The sequence below is a fragment of the Anguilla anguilla genome, chromosome 3 (genome assembly GCF_013347855.1).
Source record: "Anguilla anguilla isolate fAngAng1 chromosome 3, fAngAng1.pri, whole genome shotgun sequence".
Classification (NCBI taxonomy): Eukaryota; Metazoa; Chordata; class Actinopteri; order Anguilliformes; family Anguillidae; genus Anguilla; species Anguilla anguilla.
In genome coordinates this window covers 24385150-24411171 of record NC_049203.1, presented here as the reverse complement: position 1 = coordinate 24411171, position 26022 = coordinate 24385150, and the positions used below count along the sequence as shown (strand labels likewise).

The 26022-nt window shown below is 38.5% G+C and overlaps 1 protein-coding gene across 2 annotated transcripts in view; it reads left to right on the top strand.

Moving 5' to 3' along the window:
- The window catches only part of LOC118223573 (fibroblast growth factor 14-like), a 141422-nt gene that overhangs the window by 90617 nt on the left and 24783 nt on the right, over nt 1-26022 (top strand). The window contains exons 1-3 of one of the 2 annotated variants that reach the window (XM_035410278.1): nt 1357-3078; nt 14914-15024; nt 17841-17944. In XM_035410278.1, the coding sequence (XP_035266169.1) occupies nt 2886-3078; nt 14914-15024; nt 17841-17944 (408 nt within the window). In that variant the 5' untranslated portion in view covers nt 1357-2885. Of the gene's footprint in view, nt 1-1356; nt 3079-14913; nt 15025-17840; nt 17945-26022 lie in introns of those variants that run through there. The other variant, XM_035410277.1, reaches the window with a different exon arrangement.

Genomic DNA, 26022 nt, shown 5'->3' with positions numbered 1-26022 from the left:
ATTAATCACTCAGTGCAACAGAATTTGATTAAAGTAAAATAAAGACTAGATGTAGTTTTGCTATGCTTGTCCAGCTCGAACACTTACAAAGCACTAACTCATAATCGCAACTGCAACAAGTGATTTATTATTGAACATTTAGTAATTAAAAACCATGTGTGCAATACTGGAAGATTTAAAACAAACCGATATTGCTGAGATGCATAAATAGTCTCTCAGAATTATCTCATTTTGGTCAATGTGCGAACCACGGTGCCTGAAGTCGTCGTGGAGGGGACAGCGTCCGCTGCTGGAAAGTAAAATTACTGCACAGTTCCAGCCGACCTCTTTCCAGACTGGCGTCTATGTACTGAAGGGCGGCTCTTTTCAAAATTCAGAAATATCTGGGAAAACAATTTATTTGGAGAGACTGTGGCTGTACGTCGTGGGTCACCAACTTTCCATGTCTGTATCATAAAAAAGACTGATTATGATTAATTAACTGAATATATAACTTAGGCTAGAAGCTAAATTAGACTTTCACAAATGTGTCGTAAATTACACGACAACGACAGTATAAAATGCCTCTAGTTCCCACAATAGGCTGTTTGTTTAACTGTTTATCGTGATACGGGGAAAGAAAAAAAAATGGTCAACACGAAAAGAAATGTTGGGTATTATTATTTTCGCGACTTATTTACTTAGGGTCAATAATAGTTGTGGTTAAGGATTTTGGAAGAAAAGGAAGCATGGCAATGCGATGTTGACAACAAATTCCATAGTCCCAAAGCAGAGCAAGATAATGCATTATGGGGACCAACAGCAGATGGCTCTCTTGCGTTTGTGTAGCCGATCGAGCTCCTCAAATACTCCTCATTCAAATGAGAACATACCCCTTTTACCCCCTGCAGAAGACGACACCACCGTAATTTTCTTTTATTACTAATACCTAGCACTGTCTCGGATTCTTAATATTCGTTATAATTAAAATAATAAATATGTGATGTAAAAATGCAAAAAAAAAAAAAAAAAAGGTTTGAGCTCATAGATAATGTGCTAACGTAGTTAGTGTGTGCTGGATTAATTTGCTGTCTCGAGCGTGCATGTGCCTTATATTTCGTGGCACTGGCCGTGGTGCTGAAATCATTGCTTCCACCCATGCGAGTGAGTTCAAGGTGTCAATTGCTATAACTTTCCCAGAACTAGGACACAGTAAGATATTTAACCTGGACTGTGTAGCACAGGAATCCTTTTAATGTGGATGTCCGGTTGTTGCAGTGCTCTCTCTCTCTCTCTCTCTCTGTCTCAGTGTTATTAGTACATATAATAATGAATTGTATCATAAATGAAAAAGCCGTAAAATCATGACATGATCAGAAATGTACCCAGAGCTGCGTTTTCGACGCTTAACTAGTCGTTCTAGTACTAATGAGTAGGCTGCCATCAGAACTCTTAACATATTGTTTGGCGTCCTTAACAACGCCTTTGGGTGCTAAAGGCTCTCAATACTCGTCTCCTATCACGTTTGAGCGGGGGCGTTAGTTCCTGTTCAGCCGAAGCAGCATTACAAGTGTTACATTTTACTACCAGCTCATAGCAACAGTCAAACCACGGTGCTTTCCTTGAAGCAATGGGGTTTGATTGTGAGCTTACGAAGCACGAGCTTTCTCTGTTCTGATCAGGCGCAATACTATAAGACTTGTTGATATTCAGGATGCTTTGACCAGTGGGGAAAAACAGAAAGCTATCACGCCTTTGTGTTTTCTTCTGGCGCGGATCTCGGGAATACAGGAAAAAGATGTGTGCGCATGGAATTGAATACACGCGGTAGATACCCAACTCCTTTCTTTACAGCGACGTTTTGATTACTTTTGGTCTGAGCGGTTTTAATGAAAATGCCGTAAGTCGCTTTGTTTTCAACGCTGCTGGAAGTCTCTTGAGTTTATTTGTTTGTATTCAGTTGGCACACCAGACAGACGTCATCATGTAAGGTCCCAGCTCAGCTTTAGTTACATTTTCCCAATTGTTATACAATCGGCACGCTTTTTACTGAAAAACAAGAAACTGTATACACTCAAAAGGAAATCTTTCTGCTCTTCACTAAATGGAATATGAAGAGAAGATGCTTTGAATGTGCGCCTGGCATCCATTCGGATAAGTTTTTGGAGCGTAAATAAGCGCATAATATTTTATGAAGTTCTAAATCGTGTCAGTGTTCTACATAGCCTATTATTTTACATGCCACTCCTCAAAATGGACACTTCGGGAAATGAAGCTTCGACGACAATCGTCCATTTTAAGAGAAGTAAAGCAGATGGCTTATAAACTTGGTGAATATGTGAGTCTAAACACCGTAATCGCACAGTCCCACCTGGGAGACGGGCGGACGTCCTTCACGAGTAATATTTACCGGAAAATCTTCTGTTTTTGTTGCTGTTTGACTGCTCACCCAGGGGTGGAAATCGCTGTCCAGCGTTCTGAATTTTACTGCATTTCCGACAACTAGGAGAGAGAATATTAATAAAGTGATTTCAAACAGATGGAAAGGTGAAATTTAGACGTTTTTCTTTGCAAACAGAAAACATGTCGTAAATACAAAAATCCCATTCCTTATAAGTTTGGGTCACAGTAGCAGTAGTAAGGGGTTTATCCTTTGTTACACGGCAACAGTGACAATTCTGTATAGTCTCTTCAACAGTGCCGTTCAAGAATGACAGCGCACAGCTTGATGCCGATTTTAAAATGTCGTTTTTGGACTTGCTGTGCTAATATCAGTTTTTATTGCTGATAGATCAAAAATATTTTAGGCACAAGCATGGGACAGTAGTAAACTGCATATGCAGAAGGAGGTTATTTATGTCGTCAGTGCTTTGTGAAAGGAGGATATCAGTTTTGTTTATTAAGACATGGCAGCGGCGATTGCCAGCGGTTTAATCCGGCAAAAAAGACAGGCTCGGGAGCAGCACATAGACCGGCCGTCCACACATAGGAGGCGGAAAAGCCCGAGCAAGAACAAGGGACTCTGCAATGGAAACCTGGTCGATATCTTCTCCAAAGTGAGAATCTTCGGGCTCAGGAAAAGAAGACTTCGGAGACAAGGTGTGGGAATCTTGGTTGCACACTAGCCTACTTGGCACAATACAACATTAACGCCTCCCGGTAGAAACAAACCCGTTACTTAATTAGTGGGATATCAATTTCTGTGTCATTCCTGAAAAACACATTACAAATGCATCGTTGTGGTTTACTTTTGACATGCATTCTTTGTTTTTACACTGTGTGCACTAGTTGTTCTTTTAGATATAAACGCTACGTACGTAGCCTAAATGAATATGTAGGCTAGATGGAACATTTTTTGTATAGAACTCATTAAAAATTCAGTACTGCAAATCAGACATACGTTCAAGATAGAAAGGCTATATTATGAACTAGTTTAGTCTTTCTTTGGGGAAAAAATAAATAAATAAAAAATCTTGTTGGAAGGGTTCACAATTACCGGAAACTCGTGTTTGGTTGTTGCAGTTCACATGAATGTTGTGGTGCAAGATGTTTATTTGCGGTGACGTTCTAAATTATGTTTTTGCAACATTTGGAAGAACGTGCAGATTGTCTTACTTCTTTGGCAGAACCGGTATAGATCAATATTAAGCACAGACGAATCACATACGTTAGCTCTAGACAGACAACAAGCATTATTTACGGTACATTATAAATATTTTCCCTGGAATGCCCGTCTTCCAGGTACACGCTATTTATTTATCTATTTATTGCTTATATGAGTAAATTGTGTGAAACATATGTGTTTTGTGAAGGTCATTGTGTTAATCGCACGAGTTTGTTGATAAGCTATTTAATATGTGTGTTCTTGTTTTGTTTTGTTTTTTCTGATTCATGTAAGCACATTGCAGGGCACATTATTGAAAACTGATTCATTTATGCGAATTCACAGGAAAATCCGTGGCTGAGTGTGGCAGCAGGTGTTTAACTTGTTGCAGGAGTGATGCTTCCTGAAACTATTGCTTGCTAAGCAATTAAAAGTTTATCTTTGTTTATGTTTAGGCTTACATAGAATGTACAGACTGTATATCTACCTGTTGAGATATATATTGTCAACGTTTTTGTTCATGTAGACCATGCATGTTGTTGTTTTGGGCTCCTGCCACCAGTTGGATGAATACGTCTCCCTTCTTCCAGTGCCCTGTGTATAACCTGTTCAAAGAAGGAAATACAGATGTTCAGCACAACACAACAGCATCATAATCGCCTTTCTGTGTCTCATGATACTTTTTGATATTTGAAAATCTCATATTCACTAAGCTTTTAATTTAATATAATTGGTGTGATTGTGTTTCAGTTTTTGTTTAATGTGTATAATTGTGTGCATGCATGCTGTATATGGAAATTCTGGAAATGAAAACATATGTATGCTTTTCAAGTGAATAGATGACTCTAAAATTCAGTTATCACAGTACAAGTACTGCTTGACAGGCAGCATAATTTGGCAACTGTAAGAGATGTTTTATTTGTGTGAAGACTCTAACATAAATACATTGTGAGTGAAAGAAGCGAAAGATGTCACAAAACTGGGGAGATGAAGTATCCCTGCAATCTCCTGACAGCTCCCATTTGCAATGTCCATTTTAGTAAAGCCAACTAACATATAGCTGTCTTGAGCTCTCAGAATATACAGCGTCAGTGACTGTCACCCCATACAAAAAAATCACATGTGAAATTTGCTTTTTAAAATTGTGGAAATCACAATTTCGCATGTGAATTTTACATTTTCACATGTGAATGAAAATGCACACGTGAAAACAAATCATGTGACTTGAAGTAGCATAGAGTACCTTTTCCCCATTCATCTTTTAAGTGTTTTCTTTTTATAGTTCACATGTTAGGTGTTCACATGTGGTTCGTTCACATGTGGATTTTGAATGTTCAATTTTTTTGTAAGGGACTGTACCTTTAGAAACCTTAACCCAATGAAATGTACGTGTCATGCCCTAAATTCAGTGATGAAATGAATATGAGACTTTTCAAAGATAAAAATGAAAGTGATTATTTGTCCTGGTTTATAGGTGATAAATAGATAATTATAGAACAGGGTAAATGCTTTGGAGTCCAGCACTCAAGCTTATTTCATGCTATTTGTGGTAAAGAGCCTTTTGGGTATTAGCTCATTAAGTTTTTACATTCTCATGAGATTCAGAATGTCTTCTGTGATTTGAACTGGCTATCAAGACCAACTGGGAACTATCTTCAAAATGCCCACAGCAAAGAATGTTCATATGCTGTAAGTACTAAGAAAGAAGAATGGGTTGTAAGGTATTTCTATATTTAAATGGTAACCTTTTATTTAACCTATATGCCATAAGACTGACATAATGCTGCTGCTGTAAGCATGACATAATACCTGGTATAACCAGTCATGAGAGCGTGCTGCAGCTTTTGACCATTGTTGTAACACCATAACACTGAATGTAGCATTAATTTAGGCATTATTTAGAGTCCATTTTTATATAATATGACAGTTAGATTGAATCTGGGCCTTAGCCTTTAAATAGCATGAGGCACCATGCCCTTAATTTCAGAGATGGCCTCTTTATCACACAACTTGATTGATCCCAGTGCTAATGAAATCATATGGTTTTTGTTTCATGCTAATGCACCCAAGTGCTCTGGGCATTTTGTCAAAACGCTATAAACATTAAAGGTCCTTTGGGCAGTCATAATGAAGCCATTTCATGTCTGTGACATCTATTCTGCATATTGATTAGTTATTTTTTTTAGTTTTTCTTGCATCAGGTAGATCTTTGTTTGATTATGTCGCTCTGGAGAGGGCCTGCACGGCCATATATATATATATATATGTGTGTGTGTGTGTGTGTGTGTCCTTGCAGGTTATCCCATCAATCACAGTTGAGAAAATTCAACCTTATTCTTTCACCCTCAAGCAGCTCAGCTGAAGATTTTTTTCTTTTCCTTAGGAAAACCTTCAGAATGGAAATTTCTCAAGAACTTTCATGCAGTAAAACTTTTTTTGGCTAATTTATCCCTAAAGTGTTTTTGAAAGCCAACCATCATTAAAACAACAGAGGTCTACAGCAATGATGCAAAAAGGTTGAAGGTCATCCTCAATCCAGATGACCAGTCCCTGATTTTGCTTTTCTAGTTTGTATGCAGCCATTATCTTGATCAGTGTCAAGAGCTTTTCATGGACAAAGGCAGTGTGCTCAGATACCACTAGATTTTAGCACAGAGAATTCATGTATCCCAGATAGTTGTTTATCAAAGGGAGATGAGCACTAGAGTTCTGAGAACTACATCTGTACTCTCAGACAGTATGTGGGCTCTTACAGTGGTAATAAAATGGCAAATACATTTATTCATTAAAAAGTGCAGAGTGCAGTAGACAGTGATAGTAGGGTGTATATTAGGGCTGTGACCTTTATGGAGTTTTGTAGTTCCTTTCACAATCAGCAGTTTTGGATTTAGTAACCAGGTGTACGGCTTCTCCAGCACATGAATGACTTAGATTAAGTATTTAAGGAATGGAATTTCCTACCCCAGCCAGATAAATTTTGTTAAATGTGTGAAATATGATAATTCCATATGTGCCGGCAAGCAAGACAAGCTCTAATTTAATTCCCACACAGTATGTTAAGTGTTAAATCAACACTTGCAGAGTAGGCATAGTCTCTAATGGACTCACATTTTGAGTTAAATTAACACTGGACTTTATCCTGAGCAAAAATCTGAGTTTATGGTATTATATCTTGAATATTTATTGAGACCCAGCAGTAGATATACAGTAAGAAGGGAATTTTGGCACAACTGGATGATATCTTTGTCTGGCGCTTAGCACAAGTTAATGAGGTGTTAAATGTTGTGTCCAGTCGAGTGTTTTGATGGAATGGAATGCTACAAACAGTGACGGACTCCTAATTGTCCTCTACATTAAATCATTAGACAAATTCCTCATTGACTCAGTTAAACTTGGCCCTGCAGGTTTCTCGGCAAAAGTGAGGAATTCCAGTTTTCTTTCCAGGTTGGAATACAGCCTTAGACAAGAGCACTTTTGCCCTTGAGAATATACCCTTTTTTCCACTGCTTCCTCCCTCACTTTTTCCTTTCATCTTCACTTATAATTTATTCATGGAGAACCTAACCACACAAGGTGCAGCACATGAAGAAGGAATATGACCTGGAATGCAAAGCAGGGCTTCCTCCAGTATGATTGGATTAGAGAAGCCTGGGTACTCTGACAGCCATAACATTGGGTTAATAGCAAGTTTACGACCGTGTTCACTCTGTATTAAAGTCACATGCTCCTTCTTTCTCTTCCCTGGATAAAGAAAATGAACATATTGATTTTTAAAAATATTGACCTAATCTCTAATTTAAAATTTCATCAAATGCCCATTATCTGCAAATTAATAGCATGCTGAATAATGCATCAGGCTTCTGACTTTGAGATGCGCCGTTTAAATTATATAGCCATGTAAATGTATAGAATTCCCCCCTGAGCCTCTGTGCTTCCCCTCCTTTATCGTGGCAATGGGGAGGGGATGAGGTGCTTTTCCTTCGTGGGCTGGAAAAGCCCTTCTTGTATTCTAGAAACGTCTAAAGTGGGTCAGTCGAGTGTTGGGTTCAGGTCCGCAGCTGCAGTGTGCATTGGAGTGTGTCTTTCATGGCTGATGGCTTACCTCTGCTGTCTGGAAGAGGCTCCTCCCTGGACCCACATTGTTGCAGATAGGGGTTATTTAAAACAAACATCCAGATTTATGGAGTGTACATGTAAATCAGAAGAAATTGAATATAATAGTCTAGAATAGAATGGTAACCAATAGAATGGAATAGAGTAGAAACTTTACATTTTCCTTTCCTTTCACAACAGCATTATAAATTAATACATTACAATCCTTTAGCAGGTACTCTTTTCCAGAGCAACGTACAGTAGGGGAGAACATCTGTGTAACTCCCAGGAATACAAAAATGCAGTATCAGGCCCATGCAGACTCATTAATAATTAATCAATAACTATAATGTTAACCTTGCAAAAAACCATCCGTATTGCAGCTAAAGCAAGTACCACTAGATAGATAAACTATCTTTACACACCTTTATCTATAACATTATTTAAAGTGAAATACGGAGAAAAAAAGGTTGTCCATAGGGGGTCTAAGGAGCCATGGTGCAACATTAAGAGTTGACTCCGTCTGCGTCATGAACAGACAAATAACGTAAAACACATTCCACAATTCATCAGAAGTAATTTTTCTCCATGTTTGGACACCCTACTTCCCAAATCATTCCGATGCTCCTGTACCACACAGGCAAGGCTAAATAAATTAATCAATTAATTAAGCAGATCAAATCCCAGCATGCATAGGGTAACGTATAAAAATGTTGACCAGGCCTGGCTAGCAAGGCGTCTAGTGGAGCGCTCAGTGACCCTTAAAGAGTGGTGACTGTTGGTATGCCAATTATTGCTCTTTTTTCTGCACCACACAATGCATGTGCATTTTGGTATTTGATTTATATTTTTGTAACAAACCATCAAAAGTACACTTATGTTCAGGAACAAATGCAAAGCCCCTCAGCAGTAAGATATTTCTAACATCAGATCGAATAGAACAGCGCGAAGATGATGATACTTGTCTCAGAAATATATGTGGTTTCCCAAAAATATGTTAAAATTGAAACAATTGTCAGAGTACGTTTTACATCCAGGCATTTAACCAATGCTCCTTTTCAGAGTGACTTGCACAAGTCCATTAAAAAGTTAGGCAAATAACATATATGATACCAGCTATCAGTATTTCAGCCAATAGTAGGAATCATTCCATAAATTTACAACATTAAGTCAATTGTCATAGTATGTGCAAGACAAAGCTTGAGGGCATATTTCTAGCCAATGTGTTTGAGGATTCAGTGTTACATTCTGCTTAATAGTATTCAATCTAGGATAAATGCTCAGAGCTCTGGGTTCTGAGCATGTGGCTTGAACAGCTGTGTTTTTGGTCTGTAGCGGAAGACAGACAGTGACTGGGCTGTCCTGACTGTTATTGAGAGATCATTACAGTGCCGATTTACACACAAATGGCTATGACTGGGGGCTGGTGTTGGGTTCTTCATTATAATGAGAGGGCAGGGTCTTATTACTCCATTATGATCTGAATGTATAGCACCACTCCCACTATTCATGCAGAATAACTAAGAATCCTTACTCACACACAGGGACACACAAAAGAACATCTTCTAATGGATTTACTGTAAGATCCAATGGGAATATTGGCAAGTGCAGAGGTGAATATTATTTTCTTGTACACCTGGGGACAGTAAACCAGCAAGTACATGATGCTTGCAGAATTGAAAGAAATGGGGAAATGCCTGTCAGGTAGACTGATATTAGAATTCATTATAATGCCATGTGATGATGCTATTGGAATGCACTCAGATCAGTGCATGAGTGCATTCCAATAGCAGCATCACATGGCATTATAATGATTACATTTCCCATGCAGTCTTATATCATTGTACAGACTGATTTAAATAGATGACATAACTGAAATATGCAGGTAGTTAAATAAAAATGGAAACACCTACCACTTATTTGGGTATTGGACCACCATATGTCTACAGGTGACTTGAAATTTGTTGGAGGAATATGACGCCACTTTTTAACGACAAAGCCAATCAGCTTATTTGTCATTGAAGGAAGTAGAAAATGCTTCCTCGTACAGTCTTCAGGAATGTTCAACAAATGCTTGATTGAGTTCAGATCACAAAGAGGGATTAATAAGCAGGCTAACTTAGTAAGTATATTAGAATAACTCTGGCTTTCATCCAATCATTTTGGATCAAATGTTATCCAATTGAAAATATTTTCAGAAGATAGTCCTACTCTAACTCCTCAATCTTGCTTTGTGGGGTTTCCCTCTGGTCCACACTGAATTTGCAAATCAGAAGTTGTGAGAAACTTAAAGTGATAGGAAACGTAGGGCATGTGAGGGGGGCAGGTGTACTTGGGCATTCAATTGTGACATCAAATGTATGACAAAACACATTTTTAAACAAATAATATGGTAAATTAGTACAAAGTATCAATTATGTGAATGAGCCGATTGTGAACCTCAACATATACCAGTGGGACAAAACATATTTTTAGACTATGTACTGTACATATTGAGATATGAGGTGCCTGTCTATAGCTCAGAGGTCCTGTGTGCAGAAAACCTAAATTTCAGAGGTGCGGGAGCTGAGCTCCATCTTGTTGTGGCACAAATTAAGCACTGCAAAAGGGCCTGCAAGGGTCTGGTAAGAAGCCCAGATGCTTAACTACCCCCCTTCCGTCACTGTCTTTGCTCTCCTCATAAAATATAAGGATATCCTTATAAAGTATCTGAGGAGAATCAAACTGATGCATCTGTATAACATCAGCATCGCCAATCATTCGAAAATCAGTCAAATGCAAATCTGTGAATCAGCGTAATGGATTTTGAGGTCAGGCCACCTGAGGGTTTTCATAGAAAAACCACTTAAAAGCTATATAGTTATAGTTTTAAGTGGTTTTATCACCCGTCCATTTACTGTCGGGCAGTGCAGTGCTCAAAATGACTTCTTCTTTAATGTGTTTCATCAGAGAAGACACTTGTGAAGCAGCGAGCAGTGGGCTAGAAGGCAACAAACACTGGCATTCTGTGCCGCAGTAAATGATAGCGGAGGCTGAACGTGGTACGTGAGGAGCCTCTCGTGTGATGTGCCAGCAGATGGTATTTAAGTGGCAGGGGACATTTGTAGTCTGGCAGAGTACAAAGCGGGGCGCCTGACAGAACGATGATAGGTTGGTCTCTTTTTTTCTGAGATGAAAGGACCTCAATTTTATTAAGGCCGAGGCAGTCCTGCTGTCATATCTCTGACAAAGGAAAAGTATAAAGAGGAAGCGAAAGTCTCCTTTTCTCATTAGCGGACATCACTTTATACTTTAAAGCTCATTTCAGTCATTTAATTTGATTAGAACGGGGAATCGTGATGGGCTTTATGAAGGGAGAATTTGCATCTGACCGGGGGATTTTTGCAGATGATTTGTGCTGATTTTGTGTTTTGTAGACCAGGAGGCTCCATTACACTGACCTTGCACAAATGAACCTGAAATGGGCTGTTCTGTGAAGCTATCTTTCTGAATGTCTCTCTTCCTTTTTGCTCTCCACACTGAATCTATATAAGCTACAGGATAATCCAATGTATTTGTTGCTGATACCAAAATATTGTCAAGTTTCAACTTTTGCTTCACCTATGCCTGTGAAGTCGAGGTTGAGTTCAACAGGTCCCATTCACTGGTTTTAAAGCCATTTGTTGTAACATTAATGAGATTGCATTTATTTAACAAATGCTCTGATCCAAAATGACTTACAATGTATGAGACCAGAAGTACATCTCATTTATATGAACAATAGTGCCAAGAAATGCACCCAGGCCAGTGGGTATACAGCATGTGAAAAATCACTAAAGCTCTAATGCAAATTAACTATGCTAACCAAAAAAAAAACACAAATCCTGAATGCATACAGATTCAATTCATGAAAAGCAAAGAACAAAATAAAACCATAAAAAAACAACAAAAATGTTGTTTTTGGCAGGGGAACCAAGATGCAGTCAATGACACTACTGTCCTGGTCTCTGTGGAAAGATTGTTGTTTGTATCGGACAGACAGGAATTAGGACTGTAAGAAGTGACCCTGCGGGGGGAGGATAGCCAGGTGTCTCAAGGTTGTGGAACAGAGAGATCTGCCTGGGGGTAGAATGGTTTGAAATGTATTGGAGGTATGGTGGAGCTGTTCCATTTCCTATTCGTCCAGATTCCACCATTGGAAATTCCCATAAACTATAAATGTTACGGTACAGTGCATCAGATAGTTGTTTCACAGAATGTGTCAATGTCCATGTCTAACCATTCCTATCAAATAATCACTAAAATGCTTTCATATTTGTGTCACTTGTTCAACTGCATGTCTAAATGCTCTTGATTGTGTTGCCAGTTTATTTCATTTATTAACTTTCCAGATACTATAACTCAGCACCTATAATCATGGTTTTGATGCTCTCCTCAATGATTATTTGCATAGTGTATTTTTCTGACTTAGCCAACAATCGCTAAATAATTAAGGCAGTCTGTTACCTAACTAGTGATTCGATACACTGCCAGTAGTCTAAATGTCGCTGCTTATATAATGTTTTTGTAATGTATGTGAACCTGATATACCTAAATACTTAAAATCAGGTTACAACACAATTGGCATACAATTGCATACCTTATAAACTTTCTGTTTGTTATATGGGTAACTAGATACTGAAGGTAACTGTACCCACCCAACTGCTATGCTTTGTCATGTTCATAAGTACTTTAGACAGACTACAGTAAGTGGAAACAACCACCCTGGAGGTAGCCGCTCTGACCTACAGCTGCATGGTTCTTACTGTAAATAGGCTTTATTGATCCAGAGGGACATTGCTCTTCATTAATGATTCTACTTTCAGTATTAAAGGAGATCAGAGCCTTCTCTTCATTGTGCACAATTCTTTGATCCCACTTTTGTTTGAGATGCTTTTGACTATGATCTGTCAGCATTCACTGTGTGTTCACTTCTAACAATTACAACTGAGTTCCAGGATTGGTTGCTGACCAGTTCAAAGCTGATATTGAATTGTAATTTACAGGAGCCATCATGACTACCTTTATTGCATAAAGGATATCTGTGGGCATTGTAGAGTGAGGTTTTGGGCTTGTAGTTTTTTTTTTGTATTCACCTTACACACAAGATAATGACTACAGTGCTTCAAATGTAGACCGTGTTTGCAAATGTAGACTTCTCTATTCCCTATGAAGTGTGGCTGTGCTATTCTACCAGTATCATTTAATCAGCCAACAGAACTGAGGTGACCCTGGCAGCTTTAGCTAAATCCTCATCTCATGTTCTTTTCTTTTCAAGAGTTTTACTGTCTCTCTGTGGTCTGACCTGCTTATATTGTGGTGATTATACTGATTGTACCGTGTTTAAGATTGTGCTGGTTGTACTATGTATAAGATTGTAACAGTGTATTAGTGCACTAGTTTTTACATGCATACATACATACATGCATGCATGCATGTACAGATGTAACAGATGTATATACACATGCACACACAAACACACACACGCACACACACCTATCAGCTGTTTTTCCCCCTTCTGCTCGTCAATGGGCACATGTGGAGGTGGGACTTCCTGTCCTTAGGATCTGCTGAATGTCACAGATTAAACAGAATTTTTTTAAATTAATGGGGCGTTGAAAATGATTATATTTTGTTTAAATTACAGGCAAAGTATGCTGAAATAAGAAACAATGCTGTCACTTGTGGGTTTGAAGAGCAGGGTTATTTTGAGAGAAATGCAAATCTGTCTGGAATGCTTACTGTGGTGAAGAAAGTGAAAATGTGAAGGATGGAGTCTTTTTGAAAATACTTCTTAACTCCTCCGTGTAGTGGGTGGCTGTGCGTTTTTCCCAGAGAGATACTGCTTTGCCTGCCATGTGCAGGGCTGTACAATAGTATTCTCGCCAGCCCTCAGAGCTGAGTGTCTTATATGTGACCATCTAATTAATCACGGGTGCTTTCCTCTCCAGGAGGAAAATCAATTGGAGCCAGTAAAATAAGGTTCCACCCAGAGATGATTGTACCACGAAATAAAACCGGACGCGCTTTGAAAATAAATGATTGTCATTGCTGCACAGGACCTTCCTGCCTCGGCCATGTTTTCTCCACATTTGTTTCTTCTTCATGAAGAAGCGTCTTTTTTTCCAGTTGCATCTGCATTGCAGCATATAGTTATAGTGTCATGCTGTGTTATTCTCAGTCACTTGTGGTTGATGACCAAAAGCCTTTTTATTACACCACCATAAAGTCACAGAATCATAAGCGAGTGTGCACTTCTTAAATTCAGTTGATGGGAATTTACCACTGCCATATTTCTTGACACATTGCGAGCAAATTTCAAGTTTTTTGACAGAGGCGAGACTGGGTACAAAGGAATAATGACTAGAACTAGTGTTTTATGATTATTTGAAGTTACTGATAGCAGTGCATTTTAAGTTTATGTATTATGATGAATACTAATATCTACTGGGTATTGAAGGGTACAAAACTGGATTTGGGGTGCGTCGGGTGCATGTTGAAGTATGTGCTCTGTTTCATGACATTTTCCCGAGAATGTATGTTACCATTTCAAATTAACACAATTTTATTATCTGGCAGGGGGAAAAAATCTATTTGAGAACATCACAATTTGAGAACATCGCAACATCCTCAAAATTATCACAGTAATTACATACCAGTAGATAGCCGATCAATTAAATGACGTAGAGCCAAGCATTCTATTAGAGATCAGGTATAAGAAGTCTTGATAAAACGGCTAATGGTGCAGTTCTGGCACAAAACTGAATGTACTGGATGAGTACATTTTACCAGGGGCTTGTCTGCTTCCCATACCTTCAAATGTAATAAGTATGTTCTTGCAAATTAACTAGTTGAAATTACAGTTGCTTCTGAAATGGTTAAATGCTGAAAATGTGGTTTGAACTGATAATTTAAAATTAATATTCTGAAGCAGAACCTTAAGAGGGTGCTGTTGAGCACACCATGGGCCACACTGCAATTCAAACGCCATTAATTAGCAGTTCAGTAGCTCATTTAAGGTGTATATAAATATTGTGTCTTATTATATATTTGAGTGTAAACTGTGAAAAAAATATTTGAAAAAAAAAACCAGCCATTTCTCCTATTCATGACCTATCATAATATTGATCATTGCATTTGTTTTCACTTAGATTAATGTTTGTTGCTAACAAACACTCCCTGTTTCTGTTTCTCTCTCTTTCTCTTTCTGTCTGTCTCAGATCCCCAGCTAAAGGGTATAGTGACCAGGTTATATTGCAGGCAGGGATACTACTTGCAAATGAACCCAGATGGATCTCTGGATGGGACAAAGGATGACAGCACTAATTCTTGTGAGTTAACCTTTTAACTTCATTTCTTATGTGGCACAAGAATAAAACTGTATGTCTGTTTCAGATTTTCTTCAGAATTGATAACTATAAATCTCTTTTTTTACATAATTATTACTACCATGAAGCTTCTTTTTTGTATGAACTATATGGAAGCAAACTTTATTCATTAGTAGTACAAATTAAAGTGGAAGACTTTTTCTCCTCTCATGTTATGTATAATGGAATATTTTGGTGGAGGTTTAGTTTTCCATGTGAACACATCAATTCTCAAGTTACTGTTTGTGGATGTTTAATTTAAGTATTGATTGTATTGGCTGCATTAACATGTTGCTATTGATCTGTATTACAGTTATATTAAAAGAACATTTTGTCACAAATGCACAAAATTGAGGGACTACTCTTTAATATTCTGAGCTAATATTCTGAGTAAACCGAGTGAACCCATTTCATATTCCACCAGGTCAACTACTATGTTTTGAAACAAACAAAACAAAACAAAACTCAGTGAAGACTTTTTTACTGGGCAGCTGTCTGAAAGACATGGCACATATGAAGTCATGTCAGATCCATATCAGTATAAACACAAGCAAGTAGTCATGCATGCACACATGCACACAAGGACACAGTTCTGTGAATGTTACCAGAGCCTGGGTGTTGTTCATAAAATCAGGGGGAAGTGTGGTAGCAGTGACTGAGCAGGCCCCATCTGATCTCAGAAGGCAGGAATGAGTGGTGAAGCCTCAGTGAACAAGCCGCTGACACGTTTGCTAATTTGAATGAAATTTGTAGCACGGATGACAGCCTGACACCCGTCACGGTCCTGCCATTCACACTTTTTTGAACTAAAATGACCTGTCAATTCTCGTACACAGATAAAGCCGGGGGAGGTGCATCATTTTGGTTGCAGTATGTAACTGGATTGCTTTTTCATGATAGGAATTTTCTCAGCCTCAGTTCACACATCCTGGACCACAAGTTCATTCAGACATAGCTCTCTCTATCTCTTGTTCCATCTTACATAATGCCTTGACGTCCACTTCTGGTGATTTGGCAAAGCATCATACTTCCAAGTGAAGTTGAGCACAGTTTACAGACACAGTGTAGTTCACCATAAGAACATACTGTACACTACATCGCCAAAAGTATGTGGACACCTGGTATCCAACATCTCAACCTCGCTGAGAATGTGAACAATTCTTCTTTTTAGGAAACAGAAATTCAAGCATAATTGAAGCATATTCACAAATGTGTGCTAAGTAACGGAATACACCAACACAACAGTTTCTGCTTGTCATTAGTGAGGATTTTTGTTAGTTTTTAATTACTGTTTAAATTACTGTTCATCTTGAAATAGTACAAAATATAAATGAAGCTGTTATTTTAATTTTAAAAAAAGATCAGTAATTGTTCCTTTATATTTAAAATTAGAATTGCTTTCATAAAACATTCATTAAGAAATGTGTTGCTATTTTGTTTTTGTTTCTTTCATTTTCCTAGAAAAACCCAAACTGTGGCTGAAAAAAATCCAGGTTTAAACCAGACCATGGATTTGGAGAAGTGTGACACCCTTGTTATAGTTTATACAGTGGCTGAATAATCAATTCTGATTGGTCCAAGGGTGTGCATTAATTTTCAATAACAGGACACCTTGGCCTCCGTTCTAAAATCAAAGAGCCACAAAATCCAACATTCTAAAGTAGTTGAACAGCAACGTCATTAGTTCATGGACCTGTGTCAAGACTATATTCAGAAATACCATCAGAATTGGCATGCTGAACTAGGATCAGTTTTGTATTTTGGCTCAAACAGTGTGTAAAGCTCTGTATGTACAGATTAGGATGCAGACAGAAGAAATTTGATCCTTGGTGAGCACTACTGTTCTGACACATATCACAATTGTTGGCCCATTTGAGAGCAAAACAAGGGATCTGTGGATTTCCATCACGTTAGTGCTCCTCATCTACAGTGTCAGAATGCTTCCACACCTGAATAAGTACATAGTAAATGCATGAGTGCATAATTGATTCAGCACAGAGACGAAGAGGAACCCAGGCAAAATGTGCTTTGCTGCCAATTACATACCCAACATGTCTGCCCCTTCCCATGTGTTCAATCAAACGTGTACGTGAGTAAAGTCATGCATATATAAACATAGCACAATATTCATTTCTAATGGCCTTTATTAAAATTGAAAGAAGCTTCAAAATCTGATGGGACTTTCAAGCACGCACAGAAGCCTTGCAATATCCTTGTTGAGGCTATTCAATACAGTCTTTCTCGGATGCATTCTCATGTATATATGCATGACTGTTACAGTAAAAATTATGTTATATTGGTGAACTTTGTTACTACCATATAAGTATGTCATAATATTTTGACAGGCATCAATGTGTTTGTTTTGGAGTCAAACAGTGGAAACTGAACTACAGATTATAGGGTCCCAAAATGGTATTTTGCATCTTTCAAAGCTTCAGAGTGTGGTCATTAAAGTCATTTTGATGGCAAAAGAAGTTGAATAATGGGTGCATTCATAAAACTGGGAAATTAAATTTCCATGCCGATGTACTTCACAATACTGCCAGGATTGCTACAATGCATCTCATCAGAGCAAACAATGACTATTACATAAGAAGTGAGAAGGGCATTCTGCAGGCCAACAAAACACACATTAAATCCACCAGGATGGTGCTAATTAGCTATAACTACGTGGGCTATTCGCATTAGCAGCGCTCCTGTTTATTCTGTTGAGATGTGTTCACATATATGCCTTTTTATATGTGCTCCGTGAGTGAGCTCCCATGCTTGTTCTCCCTCAGCTCTGTTCAATCTCATCCCTGTGGGTCTTCGAGTTGTCGCTATTCAGTCTGTGAAGACAGGCTTGTACATCGCCATGAATGGAGAAGGCCACCTATACACATCAGTGAGTACCCAGCTTTTCTTTTTTTTTTTTTTACAACTAACTGAAGTTCTTAAAATATATATTGGCAGAGGGAGCTGTAAAAGAAGGGTGTGCTTTTTGTTTGTGTTCTGATCTATATTACTTTCTGCCTTGTAGGCATTTTATGGCTTCAACAAAATGAAACTCAAAAGCAATTTAGGTTGTTTGTGTTATGTTTGGCATGCAAGATTTGATCAACTATAGGAAGTAACGGCTCATATTGATTCATTTAATTTATTCACTATTAAAGATAAGAATTTAGGCCTCCAAATTTATTAATATGTTTAGTAAACAATGAAATCAACCTGGAACAAAATCTGGAGCAGATTTAAGAGTGAATAGGATTTTTAAACAGGCTACACATAACGCCTGAAAAACATGATGAGAAACCATAAACTGACATCTCAATGTAGGTTCCACACAGGGCCAGTTCTAGGCATAATGTGACAAGGGCGGCCACCTTCAATGGCATTCTTTTGAGGTGGGGGCCAAGCGAACGGGGGCAGGGGGGTAATAAAAATTGTGTTTCATCCACGATAGTCAGAGGCAATCACTGTCACCCCAACACCCATCCCCCCCTCCCACTACCTAGAGGGACAGAAAGGCCAGCGCTGTGCCCGTTTCCTTATATTTCACCAAAAAGAAACATTGAATAAGTTGTTCATTAAAAGGAATGATAAACTGGTGAGATCATTCTAGAAAATGACCCAATGTCCAGGTTCAATGCAGTAAAACAAAAGGAAGACAAAAAGCTGAGATGGAATAACACACAACCGAGGAACCAGTTCAAACCAAAATAAGTAAATCCTTCTTCATCTTGACTCTTAATTCAGCAGGGAATCTCATTTTTTAAATCTAACCTGTAGAGAGATGCCCATTTTCAAGCTAAATGTGTTGGCAGTAAGTCACATTGCCAGATGTTCATGTACTTGGATGGGAAGATGAAACAGAGGGCTTTGGACAGTATGTAAGAGGGAATTATGTTGAATTTAACACATTCTTTGAAGTCTGAGGGTACTGTCTCCTACGTTTACTCTAACCAATGAGAAAAACTGAAATTTCCATATATAGTTACAACAGTGTTATAAGCTTAAACTGGTATCCTTTTGGAACAGCCTTTGAAAATTCTAAAATTGTGTGTGTGTGTGCTTCTGTGTTTCTGTATGCATGTATGTGTGTATGTGCTTTTTCAATGCTTTTGTCAACATATAAATAGAAGATTATTAGATGAGGTTTGAAAGCTTACTTTTAATAACGTACATATCACAGTTCTAAAGGTGATCATCATATGAAATATTTGTATATGCTCAGACTCTTGAGATCTTGTTATTGTGTGTGTACTGTATATATATTTATGCATCTATTTCCCGTAAACCCTGTTGACACTCTGTATTGTATAATTTGTTTCTTTCGAGGCAAACCAAGAGCAAGGCATTTGATTATCAGATACGACTCTGAGCTATATGTGGGTTGATGGAGAACATGTCTATTATTGGCTCCATTTCTGTGGTCATATTACCCACCTGTAGATTTGACAGCTGTGTTGAACAAATTGAAATAATAACCAGAATAATATACAAGAAGAAGCTGGCTCATCATCTAGCAATGCTCATGATAACAGCTCAAGTCACACTTCTCAAACCCCAAGGAGTCCCACTGATTTCCTTTGTTAATTGAAATGTAATCTTTTCAGATTCTGTAAACATATTTGGGGAGACTCAGGGACAGAGTGGAGGAGTTTGGCCAGGAATCTGTGGAGATTTGCTAGCTGAGTGGGATGTGCAGAAACTCAAATATAGGACTTGTGGGTAGACACAGTATTTTTTGTGCATTATTGACTATGTTACATTTTTCCCAATTCATATCAACATCAAAGTTTATAAAAATATATTTTTTAATTTTCTTTGAACACATTCTCCGTTTTAAATTAAAGGTCAGCACAGCTGATGGTTGTTAAACCATATGCTGTAGTCTATGAAGTCTGGAAGATCGAAGAGCAGATATTTTTTATCATATATATATATATATATATATATTTGTTTCTCACATCAATAAAGTTGCAATGTCTCCCCTGAAAAAAGCTTGTTATTTCATGCCTTCTTTCTTTACCTTTATTATTATCATTATTATTATTATTATTATGCTTCAGTTTACTTCAAGGTGGCAAGATTCTATTTATCTTGTCAGTTTGTGTCACAACCACCAGTAATGAGTGTCAAATTATCTCTCTGAATCCCTGTAAAAATATGAAATAATAAGGCCTTGACCTCATCTTTTACAGTGGAGGTGTATAATAGGTGTTTGCACTTAATTGAAGGGTTGCACTTGATTTAATTGTTTTCATTGTTGAGGTGGGGGGGCCAAAACAGTGCATGTGGAAACACGCCTCAGATCAGTACTGGAAAAGATGGGCACTCTTCGACATGCGAACAGCCACAAGTGTATTTATTTATTTTATTCTTTCTACAAATGTATGACGCTGCTGGAGTGTTTTTTTTCTTCCCGCTGTTCTGACAGGGAAGAGAATTACAGAAACTCAAACTCTCAGGACCTTTTCCTGCAGTGTCCATCTTCATTAGTCATTGCTCAATGGGAACAGGAAATCTATCATAAAACTAGAGAATTAAAACAAACTCTCCTCCCCCTTCTGCTGATGGCAGTGGATGAGATGGGGGGACAGTTATTTTCTTTGGAAAAGGGGAAAATGTAAAAATATTGTTCAATAATGAATGTAACAGGCACATTAAGGTGAATCACAGCTTATCCTAATTTTCTTGAGATGAATCAGCTTGATATTGTCACGGTTTCTGTGCAGGTAGATCATTTTTCTGTGCCTGCACCGGCTCAGTGGTTAGCATTCCGATTAGCCACTCGGCTAATCGTTATTTTGGTGCGCGGGGACGATTAGTTCGAGCTTGCAGATTAGCCACTCGGCTAATCGTTATTTTTGGTTCCTGTGGGAGGATTGTTCCTGCTTGAACATTCCATGCATTCCTGTAGGGTTACCTCTGATCTGTTTCACCTGTGGGTTGCTCACATCTTCTGCTGATTACCAGCCACACCTGTGGCTGGGTATTTAAAGCGTCAGTAGGCAGTGGAACGGTGCTTGAGTGTAACGTGTTTTGCTCTAGCCAGTTCCCTGTCGTATTTCTGAGCAAGGTGTAAGGAATTTAAGAACAAAGAAATTTAAAAAGAATTCTGACTTCAGTTTGTTTGTTTTTTCTTTTGAGAAAAAGGTATTAGGACGGTATATGTCCAGATTCTGAGGCTGGCGGTTTTAAAGGGTTATTGTGTCACCGTTGGGGTACAAACCTTTCTGCCCCTTACTAACTAGTTTCCCCCCTGGTTTTAGTTGGCCTCAGAACGTCTTTTGTTTGTTTTTGAAAAGACATTTTCTTTTTCTCTGCTTCGGGTCGAAGTCGTTTTCTTTTTTTCCCTGTTCCTTTATTTTCTTTATATACTCCTTCCTCAGTTACCCGTTTAGGGGTTTATTCATTTTTTGGGATACGTCCCTTAGGAGTATAGCACCCCCTTCTCATTTCGTCTCTCACGAGACTCAGTGGTTACTGGAGTGCCCCTTTGGTAACTTATAGATCCCCTGTTTGGTCGCGTCTGGTCTTCACACTTCCCCTCCCTCACAGATATACAGAGTACAATCCCATTGACAGGAGTCAGTCCAGTGCGTGTCATTAATTGAGTATGCTTGATCTGTCCTGATCAGTGGGAGTTTAACAAACTCTTTCACAAATTTGGGAAAAGTCCATCTGTATAATTATATGCCATGCCTGCCCTATCCATCCTGCAACTTTGGGGGATCTGGCTTACCCTCTACTGCATTGTCATTTTTCTTAGACATGATTCCTGTCTGTACTGGCCCCACAGTTTCCACAGTGTTTGGAATAGCCCCGCCCCTGAGCACTTCTTATCCATCCACCTATCCAACCATTATCTATATCCGCTTATTCCTGGGTGGGGTCTCGGAGGGTCCTGGAGCCTGTCCCAGTGTGGGTGAGAGGCAGGAATATGTCCTGGACAGGCCAATCTATCACAGGGCACACTTCTTCTCCAATGTAACAAATTCAGATTTTTCTTATGATATTGTATGTTTTTCTCTATATATTTGTACCATGGCTCTAGGTTGGCATAGCTAACATACATTATCTGCTTTAGTGATTTTGCAAAAACACTTACTGGTCTGGAAATGTCTATACTAGATCTTGCACTATTGCTTATATAACACAGGCGGATTCATATATGTTAATTTAAATTTGGGGATTCTCTGACTAGCAAATATGATACTGATGTAGTGTCATGTAATGAAAGCACAATACAGTACCACCTCATACAGGTGCATTGCTTGATACATAGAAGCTCATTTATAAGTGTAGCTAGTGTGAAATTACTAGTACGAAGGTTGTGATTTACAGTTGACTCCCCTTCCCACAGCCTGGGTAGGAATGTCCGACTGAATTCTGTGTAATTAATTCCTGTTCTTCGTGTTCCTGGATAAACTGACATGGGGGGGATGAATGACAACAGCACAGCAACAGATGGTACTTTGGTACTGTGGCTAGAGGCTTTTGGCACAGTTTTATTGCTGTGACTTTGGATACTTGTTATAATGTACTACAGAGACAGCAGTTCCACATTATGGCCAGAAAGAATAAATGCTCTGAGCATTGAGTTATTATTAAGGACTCAAAGGGGAAAAACGTGTTTTAAAAAAAGCCCCCCTCAAGCAAGTGGTTAGTATCTGGTCACCCTTAGATGAGTCCAGCACGTGGCTCAGTCAACAGTCATTAACCATTCAAATAAAGTAAAAAAAAAAATATTATCACTATGCTACAGTGTGACACTCACTGGTGTTTCCAGCTAATCCCATCCTAATAGCTTACCACTTTCATTTTACCAAAATGACAAGCATCCAGCCTTTCAACGGTACAGAAAATTTACCGTAGAGACATCTGAACAATCCTTTTGTGGAGTTTGTAATTAGATCTTGAGGTACCATTTTTTTTTTTGCTTGAGGCTTGAAATCCCTGAAAAAGAAAAAAGGGGGAAAGAACAGTACATTGAGATGGGAAGGTATCCTTCTTGTGGGTCTAGCACATCTACAAGGTGTTGTTTCCCAATGTAAAGAAGAATCATTGGTGCGCGAGGCACAGTTTTGTGTAGCACAGTTTCAGTGGTGTTGATGGGAAATGTTTCAGTTGTGTAAAAAGAGCATTCACCTGTATTTTAGGAGATTTGGGAATTTTAAAGAACCACAACTTTCAAGTAATCTCGAAGATTTTCATTAAAATAAATGTCTGTTAAGTCACTATCTATTTCCGAATTAGGTAACACAATGGTGATTGAGCCTATTATTATATTATTTATATTATTATTAATATAATAATTAATGATTAAAGAACTGGGTGTCTGTGGCGACATTCCCGGGGAAAAATCACAAGCGGCGCATAGTTAGTGACCATCACCCATCAGTGGCTGGTCTGCCAGAGAGGGTAGACGGAGCTAACGCAACAGGCTTGCTCTTCAACTCACTTGCGTGTGAGCGGTGTACTTTTTTTTTCAGGTGTCTGCTAGCATTACAAAAACAGAGAAGGGGGGGTTATGGAACCATAAAAAGTTTTTGTGTAACATGAGAGATCATATTATTTGTTGATGTAGATTTCGTATTACATTTGATGACAATGTAACGTTACTAAATTACATAGCCTAGCTATTTGCACAGCTAACGTTAGCTACCGGACCATGTCAAGAAAGGCAACATTAGTTTAGACAACGTTGCGCACAGTATCCATTTCTCATATCAGGTAACGTCGCTTTAGCTAGCTAGCTAATGTAATTAACACAATTTAATGTCATCTAACAATTAGAAAAAATTCTAGCTAATGCTACCGACTGGTACCGACCTCGCAAAACGTCTCTCGAATGCAATGCTACCTTGTTGCAACGTTGCAATGTAGCTAAGTAAAGGTCAGTTCAGATCAATGATTCACTACGAGACTGGATGCAACTTGTGAAATTCCAAGACGTCTGATTGTTAACGTTCTAACTGCACTTGGCGATTTGACAAGGTGGGTCTTTTGAGACCCCAGGCAACGGCTTCAGACACTCTGGAACAAACCAGTTCACACCGCTGCAATTTTCTCTGCAACATTTTAAAACCGTTTTGTCTCATTGCGAATCATTGATCTGAATTGGCCTTAACGTTACCGTTATTTACATTGCCATCAAGTTCATCAATATATTAAAATGTTCGGAATAAAGCCATCTTTACACAGAACATTAACCAGGGGGTATAGGTGGAGCAGAGCCAGGTCTGATTTCAGTGTAAAGATGTCAAACCGGAGAAAACTAAAAAGAATACAGCAGTATGGATTAGCGTTATTTTATTACGCTTCCTCATATGGTCCTTCAGTCTTGCCCTTTTTTGATGAAATCTCCTTTGTTTTTGTTTTATTATTCTTGTTCTGATTGCTAATTTAACACCCAACTCTGCTTTATTCTCAAACAGTTTGCTAGCAAAACCAGAAACACCAGCGGTAACATTTTGCAAGGCGGTTGTTTAAAAAATATGACCACAATCATTCACGAGAGACTGTTTAGTGTGCATGAGATACATCATTGTACGAGCTGCAGCGAATCCCGTAAATTCTTCTCTACAAAGATGTTCATACCGGGCAAAAGGTGGATAAAGAACGTGGAAATTGATCATCACTAATTCTACCCCAGGTCTGCTGCAGCATTTTAACCCAGCTCGGCAGTGTAAAGGCAGCTTAAGTTAGCCTAATGTTAGACAATGAATGAGTGTGTACATTCTGGTTGGATCCGGTTGGATCTCTGGGAAGTGAGGTCCAAAAACACACCTGCAATTACTGCTTTTCGCCATTGGTACCGCCAAAGAGAACGAAACAAATCTTCGAGATTGTAACTTTAAAGAAAGCAATGAAATCTCTAGGTATCAAAGTAGTAAATCTGTATACTGCGTTTATGGACAAGCAATAGCAATAGAGTAAGGCTGATTGTTCATAGGGTGATAGAGACTTTTGCCGACTTAAATTATCTAGAAACCTGTAACTATGGCCAGGTCTAGAGACAAGCAGTGATGTATTCAGAATTTAATTTACATACCGTTGTATGTAAAATGTCAATATCTGCTACTGTCTTGTCTCATGGAAAATGATCAGGACACCAGTTTAATAACATTAATTTTAACAAATGCGATTTAACAACTGAAGTGACTTATTTATGTCTAATTTAGATTTTTATGAAAAGAGACTACCATCTCACATTGAGTAAAATGTGGTGGCAGGTGTTCTACTCTCTCCTAAGGCAAATGAATCAAAACAGAACTGAGCTTCCTGCAATTCAGGCAGAGCAAGGATTAGAGCTGCAGATTAAGTTATTTTTCAAGCACATGACTGCAGGATCATGTGCAACCCCTCCTTTCTCCTCCGTTTTTGAGGATGATTTTGGTCCACTGAATAATAATTTAAAATAATTATTCTCTGTTTACCAATATACATATACTCTGTTCTGAATGTGTTGCAGTACATGTTTAGAGGGCATTGATCTTGGTATAAAAATTATTGTGCTTCATTTCACCTTGTCCTATTGTTTTCAAGGTAATTAATTACTTGGCTAATCGGTGGTGGAGAGGCATGTCTGGCGGAGGTTCATTATTTTCTAAAGTGCTCCATTTCCTTCTCTAATGTAGGGCTTGTGTCAATGTGGTCTGCCATTATGGGACCTGGTGGGGGACCAGCTTCATGCATTAATGAATAACAAGGTCGAACCTAGTCATCAGCGCCGGACTTACCCAACCTAACCAGAGGCCACGGAAGCTAAAAATAGACTCCTTTCTTGTGCTGCATTATGGCACAGTCATTAATGTCAATAGTCTAGGGTCTTTTTGTTAGGCCTTGCTGTTGTAACACAAGTCAGCAGCTGGAATGGCACAAAAGAAAACCAGCAGTAAATACTGATGCCTCAGCCCCAGGCCTGCTATATTTATTTAACCACATGAAACTGTAACTGACTTAGCCATGTTATTT